The sequence below is a fragment of the Monosiga brevicollis genome, genomic scaffold (assembly GCF_000002865.3).
Source record: "Monosiga brevicollis MX1 MONBRscaffold_34 genomic scaffold, whole genome shotgun sequence".
In the NCBI taxonomy this organism is placed as follows: Eukaryota; class Choanoflagellata; order Craspedida; family Salpingoecidae; genus Monosiga; species Monosiga brevicollis.
Window position 1 is genome coordinate 229,500 of NW_001865071.1, and position 15,965 is coordinate 245,464.

At 58.3% G+C, this 15,965-nt stretch overlaps 4 protein-coding genes across 4 annotated transcripts; 3 read left to right on the forward strand and 1 right to left on the reverse strand.

Annotated features, from left to right (window-relative positions):
* Positions 1-21: 21 nt before the first annotated feature.
* On the forward strand, positions 22-852 carry MONBRDRAFT_12034 (uncharacterized protein; the record flags this gene model as incomplete). Its single annotated transcript, XM_001749826.1, has 2 exons — positions 22-228; positions 355-852. 2 exons carry the CDS (start codon positions 22-24, stop codon positions 850-852), a joined length of 705 nt encoding a protein of 234 aa, XP_001749878.1.
* A 3,194-nt stretch (positions 853-4,046) lies between these two features.
* On the forward strand, positions 4,047-5,761 carry MONBRDRAFT_29416 (uncharacterized protein; the record flags this gene model as incomplete). The annotated part of the gene is made up of 4 exons (XM_001749827.1): positions 4,047-4,091; positions 4,180-4,719; positions 4,794-4,929; positions 5,046-5,761. 4 exons carry the CDS (start codon positions 4,047-4,049, stop codon positions 5,759-5,761), a joined length of 1,437 nt encoding a protein of 478 aa, XP_001749879.1.
* A 380-nt stretch (positions 5,762-6,141) lies between these two features.
* On the reverse strand, positions 6,142-7,410 carry MONBRDRAFT_12036 (uncharacterized protein; the record flags this gene model as incomplete). Its single annotated transcript, XM_001749880.1, has 1 exon — positions 6,142-7,410. One exon carries the CDS (start codon positions 7,408-7,410, stop codon positions 6,142-6,144), a length of 1,269 nt encoding a protein of 422 aa, XP_001749932.1.
* An 850-nt stretch (positions 7,411-8,260) lies between these two features.
* Positions 8,261-15,850, forward strand: MONBRDRAFT_12037 (uncharacterized protein; the record flags this gene model as incomplete). The annotated part of the gene is made up of 8 exons (XM_001749828.1): positions 8,261-8,699; positions 8,961-9,094; positions 9,146-9,654; positions 11,374-14,314; positions 14,428-14,718; positions 14,820-14,979; positions 15,355-15,481; positions 15,655-15,850. The coding sequence occupies 8 exons, from the start codon at positions 8,261-8,263 to the stop codon at positions 15,848-15,850; spliced, it is 4,797 nt and encodes a 1,598-aa protein (XP_001749880.1).
* Positions 15,851-15,965: the final 115 nt, after the last annotated feature.

Sequence of the window (15,965 nt, forward strand, 5' to 3'; positions counted from 1 at the left end):
TTGATCCACACACTGGCAGCCATGTCGCACTCAGCATCTCTGTCCGCCATGCCTTGTACCCCCGCTGCCAAGGAGGCACCGCTGCTCAACCACCCCTCAACATCCACGGAGGAATCAGCTCCACGCCTCCTGGCCTCACCCAGTTCCCAACTCTCGGGCGCCTCTCCACCCGTGGCCCTGACCCCACAACTGCCGCCCCAGCGCCAGGTCCCTGCTCCCACTTGCTCGGTACGCCACAACGTGCAGCGCCTCGCTCATACGATTCGCCGCTGCTGACCATGATCAAATGGTGTCGACTTTGGCTGGCGGTCACCCTCGTTCTCACCTTGTCATTTTGCCTGACATGTCATGTAGGCGGGCTGGTGCACACCGACCGAGGAGAACCAATCAAGTCTTGACGCCAACCCACAGCTTCGCAGCTCGGATCTTGCCGCGGGTGCCTTTGAGACCGAGCAAGCCTTTCTCAACGACCTCGAACACGGCAACGAGGACCTGGAAAATATGTTGGTCGAATACGTGCTAGAGGTTGAGTCACTCGTCCGGACCCTAGCCGACGGTGGCATGTCTCAAGAACTAGTAGACTATCATCAAAGCTGCCTCGACCAGGCGCTCGAGGTCCTCTTTCCCGACGAGGACGACGAGGACGACGAGGACGACGAAGCAGACCAAGACGATTTTGTCGAGACTGATGAAGAGGATGACGTCTTTGATAGTGACAACAGCTTCAGCGACGATGATGGCGAGCTCGATGACGCCCCAAGTCTGGCTCGTCACGCAGCACAGCGTCGCCATCTGGAGGATGCAGCGACTGACGATCAACTGCACGCCGCAAAGCGGTCGTGCCGCTTCTGAGCACCTTCACTCCCTGTCTGAGAGCCACATGGTAGACCGCCCGCTGTGATCCGGTCTGCGACGTGGCTCTCATCTCTTCTACCGCCATGTTCTTTCCCTGGATTCTAAATCTTATTCTATGCTCCTCTTGACGTGGGGTCTTGCGTGGTCTACGACCAGCCACCACCATCTCGGTTGCGCTTTTGTTGCGCTGTGCGCAACAAGCAACGTGTACGCGCCGTGCCCTACTGCTCAGCCAGCATGCTGCTCAGCCAGGGCTCAATGCGCGTGCACGTTCATGTGCTGTGCTGTGCTGTGCCGTCCTGAGTGTCTCCCTCCTGCTTTTGGTCAGCGTTTACAGACCTGATATCTCCTTGACCGACTTGTCTTTTTCTTATCATCCTAGGCTCTTTTACTATTTCTTTGGTTTAACCTCGCTGCTTTCCCGTGTTCTCCGGCCTTTGACTTGAAGAGTTGATCTGGACAGACGTGCTTTGCGGTTTTCCCGAAAGTTTTTGTTTGATTGTCTCGCATGTTGCATGCTTGTCCGGAGCGGCGTAGCCGGGGGTTTTTTTTTGGCATACGCATCGTCATCTGCGCGCTGGCGCCGCTTGGCGTCTTCGCCAACAATGCCCCCAAGGCCGTGTCTTCTTTACTATCGTTACCCGCCCGCCGTGTTCTTTTTTTTTTAATTCCATTCTTTGGTCTCTGCTGTTGTTTGATGCATGATGTTGGATTAGTCTCGCAACGCAATTGATCAGGTTTAGGCTCAATTACTTTTAACTCTGCACATTGTTGTTTCGCATGCATGCTCTGGTGAGACGGCACGAGATCCGTGTTGCTTGATGATAAGCGACACCCGGGCAACCCGACACTCGCCGGCAGCCAATTCGGGTTTCTCGTGCAGCGCAAGGACGCAGTACCTCGGACGAGTACATCAGTCACCGAACCCACCCACTCCCCGCCTTGCCCCCATTGCGCCATGGGCTCAGTTCATGCATGCGCCATGACACGGCAAGAGAGCATCATGCCTGCCTGCCCGACTAGACGGCTACGGTAGGCCAGCGTGGTGGCACGCGACGCAAGCTTCAATGCCTGCCGACTGGATCTGCGCCACTGGTATTCGGCATGCGTTTGCAACGCGTCGTATCCAGAGTTTTGATCACGCTCGCTATGCGCTGGCTCCGCTGTGGTCCTAGCGCGGCGTCGATAGAGGCAATAAGGGCGCAGTCATCAGATGCGCGACGCCAAGTGGAGGTGTCACCGCTTGCTGTGTGTGATGCCTGTGACCCGTAACCCCATGTCACCCCATCCTATTCTCGGCATCTTTCTCACCTCTCAGTCACGACAACCGGCCAGGCATTTGGATTGCTAGCGCTAGTGTCCCCATCAGGCGGCGCCAGCCGCCGGCGAACGTCTTGAGGATGACACCCACATCCATCTCTGACCCAGGTGACAATGGGCGGGGTCGAACGGCCAAGTCGACCGAAAGAGGTCATTCGAAGGACGGATTGAGCACGATGTGCAAGAAAAGGGCCACTCAGGTCATTTGAGGAGGACACTCGGCGGCAAGGAACCCCCTCTTGCGCCCTTGGCGTGCCGGAGTCAAGGTAAGATGCAGGATGGTATGAGCTACATTAGGGTCCTTTGGGACCAGCATTGACCACGTTGCCTTTGCTTGACGTTTGCTGGGACAACGGTCAAACAACCAACCCTTGAGCAAAGCGAGGGGCCAGGGTAGGGGGTAGGGGGTTTGAGGGGGAGGGCAGAAAAGTGCGCGTGATCGCCGCACGACTGATATTGACGGCCCGGAATGGAGGGGTAACACGGTAACAGGCGACATGGGATGTGACAAAGACGCAAGGCCGTCGCGGTCAACGTGCGCAGTCGAAGCGCGATCGAGTGCAATTATTCCTCCGCTGCCTGGGGTCGAGCTGATCAAAGAGGATCTCAAACAACGTCGTTTTCACATGCGAAGCCCCCCGCGTTGCATGCGTGGGGGCGGCCATCAAAACGTTCAAGGCACTGCAAAACCATGATCGGGCTTGGGAAGACTTGCCGCTCAATGAGACGGCCAGGGGCTTGATTTTGGACTGAGCTGACCGTCATCACCGACGACGTTGGGGTGTGTTGCCTGCGTGATCGCGATGGCCCGCGACCACCATCTGCAGCCAGATTGGCCGCTTTTGAGGTCATGAAGACTTTGCTGAAGCGGCAGCCGAGCGTGCTTTCGTGTTCGAATCGTCGCGTCCACCGAGAATCACTCGGGCGTTGCGGATGCAAGGTTGAGAGCGTCCTGTCTGCACCGCGACGTTGGCAGGTTGACAGGGGCGCCGAGCCTGACCCGGATGCGCTAGAAGAAACCCAGAGCAATCTTCATGAGCTCCTTCCCCCAAAAGCCCATTGGCAAGAGGGTTTGGGACATGGTGAGCCCATGCGAGTCGTGGAACGCGAAGCAAGCGCCGCTCCATCGGAAGCAAGAATCGCACAAGAATCGTGGCAGAGCGGGCGGCGCCACGGCCACGGAGCATGTGCTTGATCACCGAGCCATAGGAACAGACCGTGTGTAAGTGTGTGAGTGTGCGTGAGTGTGTGAGTGTGTGAGTGTGCGATCGGTCAGGGGGCAGCTCGGTGCAGCTTGCCACAATCATCAGATCAATGCTTTGTACTCACACATATGCTTGCATCCTCCCTCCGTGGCCCATGGAGCTATGGAGCCGTGCGGCTCGATCAAGTCATCGGGAGACCGGATATCGCATATTACCAATAAAGTATCTACTATAAGTAACGTACATATCAGCATGAAAACTACAATAAACTCGATATTGGCTACGATTACTTGAACAAGGCCAGAGTCTTGTCAATCGCGCCCGTGACGTCACCAACGCTGGTAAGCGCCACCGCGCCTTGCTTCGGATTGACGTCATCAACGTCAGCAAAATGTTGGGTGAATGTCAGATAAAACCAAGTATTCTCACTGATTTCGAGAGTTTATGAGTGGACACAATTATCATCACTTTGTTCGCGTGCTGTTTTACCGCCCCGGTTCCCCGTTCGGCGCCGACGCCGCCCACTCGAGTGCCGTGGTCGCCTCCTCGGCTTGCTTGCTGTTTGTTCTGGCCTTTGTGCTGTGTGGTTGGTGGTGGGGACAGCAGGCTTCCTTGTGTGTGTCGAGGGTGGGCGTTGACGCATCAGTGGGACGACGGGTGGCCGCCATGACCCAGTCTATTGTGGTGCAAGTGGGCCAATGCGGCAACCAGGTGCGTGCATGACCCCCCCGCCGGGCTGCCTTGTACCGGAGACGATCCTGCGCTCGGTGGCACTCAGGTTGACCTGTGAGGTGCACAGATTGGCGCGCAATTCTGGCAACGGGCACTCGAAGAACATGCCGCCATCAATAGCCAAGGGACCTTTGACGAGGCGATGAACACGTTTTTTGAAAATGTCGACACCTCGGTTCATCCGCCCCGTCGTTTGCCCGTGGGTCAAGGCGAGCAGCCCATTGCCACGCTGCGCGCCCGGGCGGTCCTGGTCGACATGGAAGAAGGCGTCGTCAACGGCTTGCAACGGGGTCCGCTCGGCGAACTCTTTGATCGTGCTCACTGCGTCACCAGCGTGAGCGGAAGCGGCAACAATTGGGCCGTGGGCTACCATCAATACGGCGCCCAGTATGGTGCAGACATTGAACAGGCCGTGCGCCGGGCCGCCGAGGCCTGTGACTGCCTGCAATCCTTCCTCCTCTTACATAGCATGGGTGGCGGTACCGGCTCGGGCCTCGGGACCTGGCTCGTTGAAATGCTCCACGACGCCTTTCCCGACGTCTATCGCTTCGTCGTCCCCGTCTACCCCAGCGAGGTGTCCTTGACTGTCTTGGCCTCGTGGCGCCGCGTTCACCGCGTTGTGGGCACTGGCGCAATACTGACCTGTTCACTTGGCTCACCGCTGACTCCTTGTTCTGGCAGGACGACGACGTCATTACGTCGCCATACAACTGCTCCTTTGCCACGCATCAACTCAAGGAATTTGCCGACTGCGTCCTGCCCGTGGAAAACCAGGCCTTGGCGGACATTGTCGCCAACATTGACACCATGAGCAAAGGTAAATGCAACTCCTGCCCCTCCACCTCTTGCACCTCGCGCGCTCGAGCTGCAACACGCGCGCCGACGGGTAGAGCCTTGTTTCCCAAAGTGTCTCAACCGGGCCACTCAATGCAGGCAAGCTCAAGGCCAAGTCTGAGGTAGATGGCAGTGGCAGCGTCGGGGAAAACAAGCGGCCGTGGCGCCGCATGAATTCGATTGTTGCCAAGATGCTCTTGGACATGACGTCCGGCTCTCGCTTCCCCGGCTCAGTCAACGTCGACGTCAATGAACTGACAATGAACCTGGTGCCCTTTCCCAAGATGCATTTTGTGACCAGCAGCCTCTCGCCGCTCTATGACCTGGCCGACGTCCACGTGCCGCCCCGCCGCCTGGATCAAATGTTTACCGATGCCTTTGACCGTTCCTTCCAATTACTGCGCAGCGACCCACGCCGGGGCCTCTTCAGCGCCTGCACCCTCATGCTTCGCGGAGACGTGGAAATGTCTGACGTGCGACGCAACGTCGATCGCATGAAGCAGCAGCTGCGCTTTGCGGACTGGAATCCTGACGGCTGGAAGATTGGCATGTGCCGCCAAGCCTCTGTGCGCCAAAGCCGCAGCCTGCTCTGCCTGGCCAACAACACGTGTATTCGTAACAGCTTTGTCGCTGTCCGGGATCGCTTCCTCAAGCTCTATCGCAAGCGCGCCTTCAAGCACCACTTTACTTCCGAGGGCATGGATCAAGGTCATTTCGACGTGGCGCTAAACAGCCTAAACGAGCTAGCGGCGCAGTATGCCAACCTTGAAGCTGAGACGCCCCTTGCCAGCGTGACCCGACCGCAGCTCCTCTGACAACGGTGAGGCGCAACTGACACCTTTGGGCCACACCACCAACTGGAGGCGTTGCTCGTGACTTGCCGTGGCACAGTAGTACAGTACTTAGTTTTATCATTTCTTTTTTTGATGCATAAATTTTCTCAGCTGAATCAGGTATCCCACCCAAAGTCATAACAACAACACGTTAATATAATGATAATAGTAGGAATAAGTTCATCGGGCATGCCAACATGCCACAAGAGCTATAATTGATGCACGACAGTAAACTTCAAAATAGTCATAATCAGAAAATGTTAATGATCGGAAGGTGGTATCAGCCCAGGCAAGACTGGGCAGGGTTGCTGACGCAGGCACGTGTGTCAAAAACCCAAACCGAATGGAGCCATGGAATGAGATCACGGGTCCCACTTGTTGGGCTGGTGCCAATCGCGAACCTCGAGGTTGAGCAGATTGCTTTCCACGATGGACTCACGGCGACTCGACGAGGACAGCCCATGACTGTAGGGCGAGCGCTTTGGCGAACTTGGGGGCAGTGACACTTGAAAGCTGGGAGGCGGGGTAGACTGGGGTGGCGGGGTCGTGTCGAAGATGGAGCTTCGAGTTGATAGGACTGAGAGGCGGCCCAATGGAGACAGAGAGCCTCGAACACGACTCGGGCTCGAGCCCAAGGACAAGGGGCTATCCTCATCCTCTTCGAGAATCAGACCGGCCAGGGCGCGGGAACTGGCCGTTTCTTCTTCCTCCTCTTCTCCGTCCTCCCTCACCTGCACCTTGACAATTTGGTCTTCTTCCTCATCATGCGGATAGGCCGCCCATACCGTGCTGGCGCGGCTCGGTCGCCGACGGTGGCGACCCACGGACATGGCACCACTGGGCCGACGCATGGACCCACGGCGATGGCCCACATCGCCGTCACCATCCTCCTGGGAGTGATCGGAGATTGTGGAAACGCGCCGCTCACGCAAAATCTTGCGCAATTCGGGATCGTTAGCGCAGGCCATATCCCATTCAAGGTCCTCCACCTCAGCCGCTTGCAACAAACGGTCACGCTCCGTCACCAAGGGACGTTGTGACTCGGTTTGCAAGTCGAGGTTGGAGGCCAGCTCGGGTTGGACAGCCAAGGCCTCGCGCACGAGTGGGTGGTCGCGTGCCGAGGGCCGGCGTGCCCGGCGGGTAGGACTGTGATGTGCAGATGCACGCCGGCTGGCATCCACGGACGCCGGGAGATTGAGGCTTTCACCATCGATGTCAGTGTGGTGCTCGTCTCCATTGACACTGTCCAAACCGCTCTCAGCCCGCGAGCTCAGCTGGCCGATTCGGCTTGCCCGGCGCCCAAAACTCGTGTCAATCTCGGTCGCCGTCATGCGACGCGCGCTGCGACGCACGGGGACATGCCCAGCGACTGAGGCTCGACGCTGGCGGGGTTGCTCCTTACGTTGTACCTTTCCTTGTTTTTGGGCTGCCTCCTGCTCCTGCTTCTGCTCCTGCTTTTGCTCGGCTTCCTTCTTCTGCTGAGCCTCCACAACCGAGGCGGGCATGGTGCGATGGCGTTGCTCCAGCTGTCGTGTAGCGGTGAGAATCCGAGCAGTGAGGCACGGAAAAGAAAGCACAATGCTCAAACACACAATGCTCAAACACACGGGCGACGCATGAAGGGAGGTCATGAAGGGAGCAACTTGAATGGGGTCAAGGACAGCGCATGTCTCTTGACCAGGTATGGGCGGCGGGGCAGGGGCTCACGTTTTGAATAAGGCGGTGGCCTTCATCAGACAAAGCGGCAAACGTGGACAGGCTTTTGCCATGGCGCAATTGCTGCAATTCTTGGTCCATGGTCAAGATGTGTTCCATAACCTGCGGCAGGATCAAATATAATAATGAATACACAGGTGATAGCGGCGAAGAAGACTTTATGAAAACTGCAGAAAGGGCCAACCTCAGAGCGCCCCGATCGAACGGCAGTGCTGGCGCGTCGGATGCGAGGGGAGGGGGAGCGGCGGGCCGGTGGTTGTGGGGAGGACGAAGTGGATGGGGGATGGGGCGACGTTGAATGGGCCTCGGTGGTATGCGGTGAGGAGGATGTGCGGCGAAGCAAGGGGGAGGCTGCGGGAGTGGAGGAGGCGGAAGCTGGGGTTGGAGAGGGTGAGGTGGGAAGGGGCGACCGCGACTTGGGCGTCGGTGTAGCTCGCAAGCTACTCGCCGATGAGCGAGGCTTGTTGGGGCGTGTTAAGATGGTCATCTGCAGAACGGAGCAATGTGGAGGAGGTGCAGACCCAATGATGGCACCGAGAGACAACCGATGAAATGGCAATATCGTGAGAGCAAGAAAGAGCGCAAGCGAGCAAGCGAGAGAATTCAACAAACCTGAGCTTCCTTCCACTTGATGCGAGCTTCTTCGTCGCGCTGAAGCTGGCGGTCACGTGCGCTGACAGGAGTGTGGCCCGTGGCAGCGGGAACGGTTTCCTGGGGGCCGGGGCTGTCCACGTCGTCGTCTGGTGTCATAATGGCGGGGTTGGGATGGATGGGCGCAAACCGAGCCATAAGCTCAAGAAAATCAGGGAGCTGCAGGCAGGCCGGGGTAAAGGAGGTGCGGCAGACACGGCGGAGCTCGGCGGGCAGCTGGGCGGCGGTGGCGGCGCGGTTGGCCATTTTGAGGGCGCGCAGGCAGAGAGAGAGATCCTTGAGGTAAAGGCCTTCGTGGTCATTCTCGCCATCGTAGAGGTCAAAGGCGATGCGGCCATCATAAATGTCTTGAAACGTGAGCTTGCGGGTGCTAATGAGACGAGCAGCACGTTTGAAGACGAGGACGTTTTGAGAGCTGGTGCGAAAGTTGGCCGTGCGGTGCAGATCCCTGTCCAAAGCATTGGTCTCGAGCCAGACCTCGAGCTGCGTCTTGGACAGCCCTTCGCCAATGCCTTCGTTGTTGCTGGTGTAGTTGCGCTCGAACAAATCGTTGGTAAAGCCGCAGGCTCGGGCCAGATAGCCCAGTTCCTCCCAGACGAAAAACCCGCGACGCTCCGTGTACGGGCTTGGGAACCGGCTCATCTTGGCCGGGCAGTGAAGGTGGGGCCTTTCCGCTTTGGGGGGCTGGGCGACAGCAGCCGCTGGACCGAGTGGCGATTCAACACGGCGAGGCCACAGCTAGCCCGTTGGCGGCGGCGAACGTGATGCGCGTTGAGACGAGTTCAGCCCCGGGCCCTTGATTCCCGTTCTCCAGGGATGCAGCAGGCTGCGGGGTATCCTGTATTGGTGCTTAAAGATGAAGAGCCCGCTGCTCAAAGCGACACAGAGGTGTGCGGTGGCGAGGCACGACCAGACCCCGAGCTGGCAGCCACACGCGGACGGAGAGAGGTGCGAATGCAAGAAAAGATCAGACCAGCCCACAATCCCACAGGCTGACAGGGCGAAGCCCACCACCACGACGACGACGACGACGACGACGACGACGACGACGACGACGACGACGACGACGACGACGACGACGACGACGACGACGACGACGACGACGACGACGATGAGACCAAGACGGTAACGGCAGCCAGCACAGCAGCAGCAGCAGCAGCAGGGGGAAAGAGCAGGAGCAGGGGGAAGGAGCAGGAGCAGGAGCAGGAGCAGGGGATGATGCTGATGCTGGTAACGCCGATTCCGCAAAATGAAGGAGGCGCACCAGAGAGTTGGGTCGACTCACAGCGTAATTCAGAGAGACATGAATGTCAGATTGATGAAATATGGGATATAAGCGTTGAGGTAGAGGTGTTTGAGAGACATGGGCTGACACGGCGGTTCATGGTAGAGAGTGTGGCGCATGGTGATTCGCCACCGGTGGCTGCAAGCGTTTTGTTGGGGGTCGCGACGACGTGTTGGCGTCTCTCTTGTGTCCCTCGCGGGGGATGTGGACCCTGGCCCCCGGGGTATGTAGGCAATGGGTCCATCATGTACATGGACCTCCTTTATCGGTTGTTGAGGGATCGGTGATGAGAGAGAGAGAGAGAGAGAGCGATGCGTTGCTGCCCCTGAGCAGCTGCCCTTTGTGTCCTTGTTGTTAAGGCCTCTGTTCTTTGGGTCTGCTTCTGCCTTGAGACTGCTGGCTGCGGTCGCAGCCAGCCAGTCGGCCACGTGCGTGTCAGCTATCCATCCATCTCAGTGAGCGCGTCTTGTTCCGCGCCCCTTTCGACCACAAGACGCCACGTGAAAGAAGGAACGCCCGGGTCGTCTGGCAGGATACGCCCATATGGAATGGAATGTTGGGTACAAAGTAGCGCCATGTCACATCCCGCCGGGGGACCACCACAGCCCCACTTAGCACATTGTGTCCCCGACTCTTTTTGATGACCCTATCTGACCTCATCCCAACACCGAGCCTCCTCCGCCTCCTCCTCCGCCTCCTTCTCCTACCTACCAACCCCGCTGCCATCCAACTGCCTTCACACCCACTGACGTTCTTATCCCCTTAATGGACATTCCCCCCACCCACTCGTGTGTGGTCTGTCTCTGTCTCTGTATTGTCTCGTCTCTGTCTCTCTGTCCCTCTGTCCCTCTGTCTCTCTGTCTCTCTGTCTCTCTGTCTCTCTGTCTCTCTGTCTCTCTGTCTCTCTGTCTCTCTGTCTCTCTGTCTCTCTGTCTCTCTGTCTCTCTGTCTCTCTGTCTCTCTGTCTCTGTCTCTCTGTCTCTCTGTCTCTCTGTCCCTTGGTCGGGTTGTCAGATGTTTTGATATGCATATTATCGTATCGTTTCAAGCATATTTTAATCCACTCACCAATATCGATTTGACCAAAGTAAACAAGAGATTGTCAGCCTTCACAACCCGCAGCAAATACGGTTAATGACGACCTTTTCAACAATGCTGAAGATACTTCAATCACTCAAAGCCACGTACCATTACATCGTTATCCAGTTAATGCAGCAGAATATCGAGTTATTACGACTAAATTTGAGGGAAATTTTCGTTGTTTTCGAGTCAACATCACACACACACACACACACACACACACACACACACACTTCTTCGTCGTCGCCGTCGTCGTCGTCGCCGTCGTTCTCACATGTCAGGATCACGCCTCTGCCTTCTCGGGCTCATGTCTCAAGCTTGGCATCTTCTGCCCATGACCCTTTGAGCTTTGCTTTGGGCTCCTGTCTGCTGCATGTGCATGTCAGCTTTGCCTGCATCCGATTGACAGCCAGCCAGCCAACCTTTCCCTTAAGCACACACACTCACACACGCACACTTGTCGGTTCCCCGCCCTCTCGCCCCTTGGCTTTGCCTCTGACTGCACGTGACGTCTGAATCTGCATCGGCAGACAACCGGTTTGGGGCTGTTGCCTGGCGAGTACGGTAGCCGCCGCCCATCATTTCGCTTGCAGAGCTTGGCCATGGTGTGGTGCATGGCCCTCCGGCCCTAAGACGTGCGTGCACGGTTGTACATGGCAGTCTCTGCAAACAGCAACCCCGGCACACGTCAAGATCCCCACTCGACCTCGAGTCACCGGTATGTGCCGATGCAACCCCCGTCCCTGCTTTCGAGGGGGTTATAGGTTGAAAGCCTGCAGCCGGTGACCTCTTGCAGCTCAATGTTGGCCCGACACTGCTTCTCCCCCTCTGCTTTCTCCCCTCCTCCTTTGCTCCATCGCAGCCCGACACCGCCCGCCGTGAGGGACCGCACTCGCGCCCACGATAGGGCCGCCTCAGGGCGGGGTGGAGCCTACGCCTCGCGCGCCCCCAATCACGACCCCATCCCTGAGGCCGCTGAAAGCGCAGCCGCGACCCCGATCCCACGCCCGCCATCCCCGATTACCACTGCAGGCCTCATCAAAGCCAAGCAAGCTGCCAACCTCTTTTTGCGTCGTGCGCAACGCACCACACCCGACGTTCCCGACGCGACAAACTCCTTTGCCGATTCGGCGTCCGACCAGGCGCAAAGCTCAGCCTCGGGCCCTCAGGCTTCAAACGGCTCGGCTCAAGGCGGGGGTTCAGGCTCCACCTCTAGCGCCACTCATTCAAACAACCAAAATAGTGCAGCCAAGTCAACACTCGGGGACCCGCGCTCTGAATCACCGGATCGTAAGGGCGCCTTGATCAGCCCACTCGGTCTTGCCAAAGCCAACAGCGCGGCACGCAAATTTCTGAGCGGTCGCCGCTCAGCACCGCCCACACAAGACACCCCAGCCCCAAGCAAGTCCCAAGAAGCAACCCTCCCTCCCCCACCTTCTGCCCGTGACCTTCGTAGGCGCCCATTCCAAGCCAGTGACGCCCTCTTCAGTCACCTGGACATCCACCTCGCCAGCCCTGAGACTCGGCCAAAACCTACGCCGCGCCCCAAGATCAAAGCCCCTGTTGTAACGGACGCTGACACCGAAGGTGATCTTGACAGCAACAACCGTGACGTTGATAGCAGCCACGCCCGACCTACGTCTCGTGCCTCCTCAGCTGTGCCCCCGCCTCGACCCGCCAGCGCAGTCAAATCCCGCGCACATTTTGAAGCCCAACCCACGGAATCCAAAACTGGCCTCACACCCGGTGGCAAGGCCCACCCCACCCCCAGACCACCACACAGCAAGCCCCCGACCATCATACACCATCACCCTATTCCTGCTGTTCCCCCGTTTCAGTCCGACCCGTGGGCCATATTTGCCGAACGCGCCCGCGTCGTGACCCACGGCGCCACTGTCGTGTGCGTCCCCCTGCCACAGCGCCGCCGTCGCCGCGCCAAAAGTGCCGTATCTGAGCCCCTGTTGCCCGCTGTCCGCCCTGGTTGGTGCATTCTCGACGACGAGCCCATCGACGCTGGTCGTCAAGCAACCTATGAGGTTCGTCTCCAGCCGGTGAAAGGAAAATTGGCTGCCACCGGCCGCTGCTTCACCACCTTTGCCGCGGGAAATCCATCTCAGCAAAGCCTGCTCAGCAAAGCCCCAACCGGCTCCTGCGTGCTTTTTGAAGCTGGCGTTGGCCCAGTCCCCTACCACTTGGTGTTGTGGATGGTAGCGACTACTGCCGCTGATAAACAGCTCGTACCCGCCCTTCCCCCACATACGGCCGCGCCCTGCGCAGCCTGTGCATACTTGGCCGGCTTTTGCACCGACTACAATCGCGTGTACTGGCACCGCAACGGAGATCGTGCGCTTGGTCGCGTCACCGCCTTCCGGTCCACCCCTTCCCTCTCCGACGCTGGCCGCGAATTCTCTCGAGGAGTCACCCCCCAGGTTCCGGAACCCACCCTTTCCGCCACTGTATCGGCTTTCCGTGCCGCCACACGCTGGAAGCGCACCATCCACGAACCGGAACACGCCCGCCCACCAGCTGCGCGTGCCACTCCAAGCAAACACTCCGTACTCCAGCAACTCCTTGCCTACAACGTTGGTGCCCACGCGCACCGCGGTTGGCTCCAGGCAACACGCGCCGAGCTGGTCAAGCTCACCTCAACTTTTGGCAAACACCCAAGCCCCGTTGCCGACGCCGACTGGGACGAAGACGACACTGACCCCATTGAGACAGCCCGGCCCTTGCGTACCACCACAAGCCTACAAAACCTACGTGCCTACCGCGTCTCCCCAGCCCCCTTGTTCAACATGCAGCGCCCCAGCCAGAGCGGCGACTCGGCCCGCGACAGTCCAAATTATCGTCCGCGAACGACCGGTGCCAGTCCCGTCCCGCCGCGCCGTGCCGCGCCCGCCTCCGTGACCCTCGAAGACAGTGGCTCGTCCGCCCCTGCCCCGCGCCGCCCAAGCACACTCGGCGCTGCGGGCACCGCCAACAATGCTAGCAGCAACAATCTGCTGGGCAACTCCAAGCCAACCGTGGTTCGCAGTGGCGGCCGCCGCGCACAGCTCGAGTTCAAGTATCGCGATGACTTGAACGCTCACCCCGAGTGGATAGTTGCTGGTAAGGACCTCTTCAATCCCAAGCGCCAAACCCTTCAGGAATGGGCGTGTGGTCGCGCCTTGGCCGCCCAGTGCCGTGAGCGCAACACGCTCATGGGCCCGGCGGATGCCGCTGGCACTGCTGGCGCCGGCGAAGTCATTGATCGCCCCTCGTCCAAGCCCACGGCCCGCAAGCTGCTGCCGTCCAAATCGGCCACCGACTTGCGGGAACACGTGTCTCCCGATATTCTCGAGCTCTCCGATCAGCATCTTGATGGCGTTCTCTCCATCGCCCGCACCAGCCGTGCAGGCATTTTTCAGACTTACCCAGACGGCACCCGCTTTCTTGAACTCCATCGTGGCAGCGGGGTGGTTTGCTACCCGAGTGGCAATACGGCCATGGTCATATCGCTTTGTCCCTCCGGCACGTACGTCTGGGCCTACGATGACCATCCTGAGGGTCGTCTCATGGCCTACTTTAGCCCCATCAGCGGCGGCGCATGCTATCACCCCACCGGGCAGCCACGCCTCGTCTGCACTCGCGATCTTCTTACGACATGCAATCCAGAAGGTGATGTGGAAGAAGTCTTGCGGTGGAGCGACCCAGCTGCAAGCCACACTGCCATCATCAACCCCTGTTTGACCGTGCGCGTCAAGTCTCGCACGGACGTGCGCATCACTGTCCGCCACCATCGCCCATCAGCACCAGCGCAAGAGGTAGGTCCACACTGCCACCATGACTTTGCCATCACAAGCGGCTTTTTTTTTTTTTTTTTTTTTTTTTTTTTTTTTTTTCCCTCACGCTTCACAACCTCTTGCGCTTTACCCAGGATCGACGATTCACGGTCAGCGTTGGCAGCTCGGTACCGGCCGTGTGTGCAAGCATGCAGGTGGTACCGCCGCAGTCTGCCATGCTTGCCGATCTACGTGCGCGCACGACCGATCTCCTCGATCGACTCGGCAATTTTGTCGGCCTGAATTTGGCGGAAAATGGTGTCGAGCTACCCAGTGAGCCGAGCACTTCAACTGTGAATGCTGGAGGATCTGGCAGCTCAGCACGCGTTCCACATGCGCCCAACGCCACGGCAAAGCCTGGACGCCCTGGATCCTCCAAGCTTCCGGTACGTTGGCAGTGGCATCAAGCGTCCAAGCCATGTGTCATCGCGCATCAGCCTTTTTTTAACATTTAAGTGTGCTTTATTGGATTTTCTTTTCCCGGCAGGCACATCGACCCACGTCGACGCTGCGCGTCAAGTCAGCACGCTCCCCACGCGCAGCCATTAATCATTTGGCCAGGCCACGCACAGCCCCACCAACTCGTACGGCCCGCACTCGCCCCTCCATCGCCTGTCTTATCGTTCGCCACGCCATGCCCATACCACGTGCGCTGTGCTCACGCTTTGATCGCTTGCCGTATGGGTGCAGTGCGAGGGTCATCCACGCAACAAAAGCAAGCAACAACACGAGGTCGTAGTCGACCAACGTCAGCCGTATCATCCGGCCCCTATTGCTTCTCCCGTACTGGCGCTCCTAGTCGCTCTGCCAAGTCCGCATGCTCTTTGTGTTCTCGATAATATGCTCTTGGCCGCCGGGGGAGTGTCATCAGCACGCATGGCTGACCCATCTTGCTGCACCGTTTAGAGCCTGCGGGTGTTTGCACAAGAGCGCGACACATTGTACCGACACCATGTTGCAACAATTCGCCCAGTCGGCTCCCCGCAACAGCTACGCTATTTTGGCTTGTCACGCACCTTCAGCCGCGATGATCAGCGATCCCCTTGTGAGCGCCGTGCAGACGGTGTACCAAACCATCATGCATGCACAGCGTGGACAGTGCACTTTTGGCCCCCGTCCAGTCTTCGTAGCGCTTTATGCCGTTGGCAGGTGAGCTAGCACAGATGTGCAGAGGGCGATGATGTTTGAAGCTCGCGAAAAGAGTCGGCTTGTTGGCCCCGTCCTGGTGTTTGCGCGCTTTTTTCATCGTATCTTTCTTGTGGTCTTTCCGCCTTGCAACCCTGTCGTCAAATGCTCTTATATGCACATGTGTACCTCTGCAGCCGCGATTGTCAACGACTCAAGATAGACTACGCAGCCGCGCCTGGCTATCTTGTGATTCTTGATGCGCAAGGTCGCTTGCGATTTGCCAACAAGCACTGGAAGGGTCGACCATTCTCCGTACAATCTCTCAAGGAGCTGTTGCAGGAAGTGGATGCCCTACCAGTTTTGCCCGCCAACTTCAAGATGACGCACTAGGTGCCTCCGATTACACGTGGCTCCAACTCGAAAAACGATTTGGTGTGTTTGGCAATGCTTTCTTTTGAACATAGTAATGATACAACTGCTGGTCCTGCTCCATGCCAGCGATATT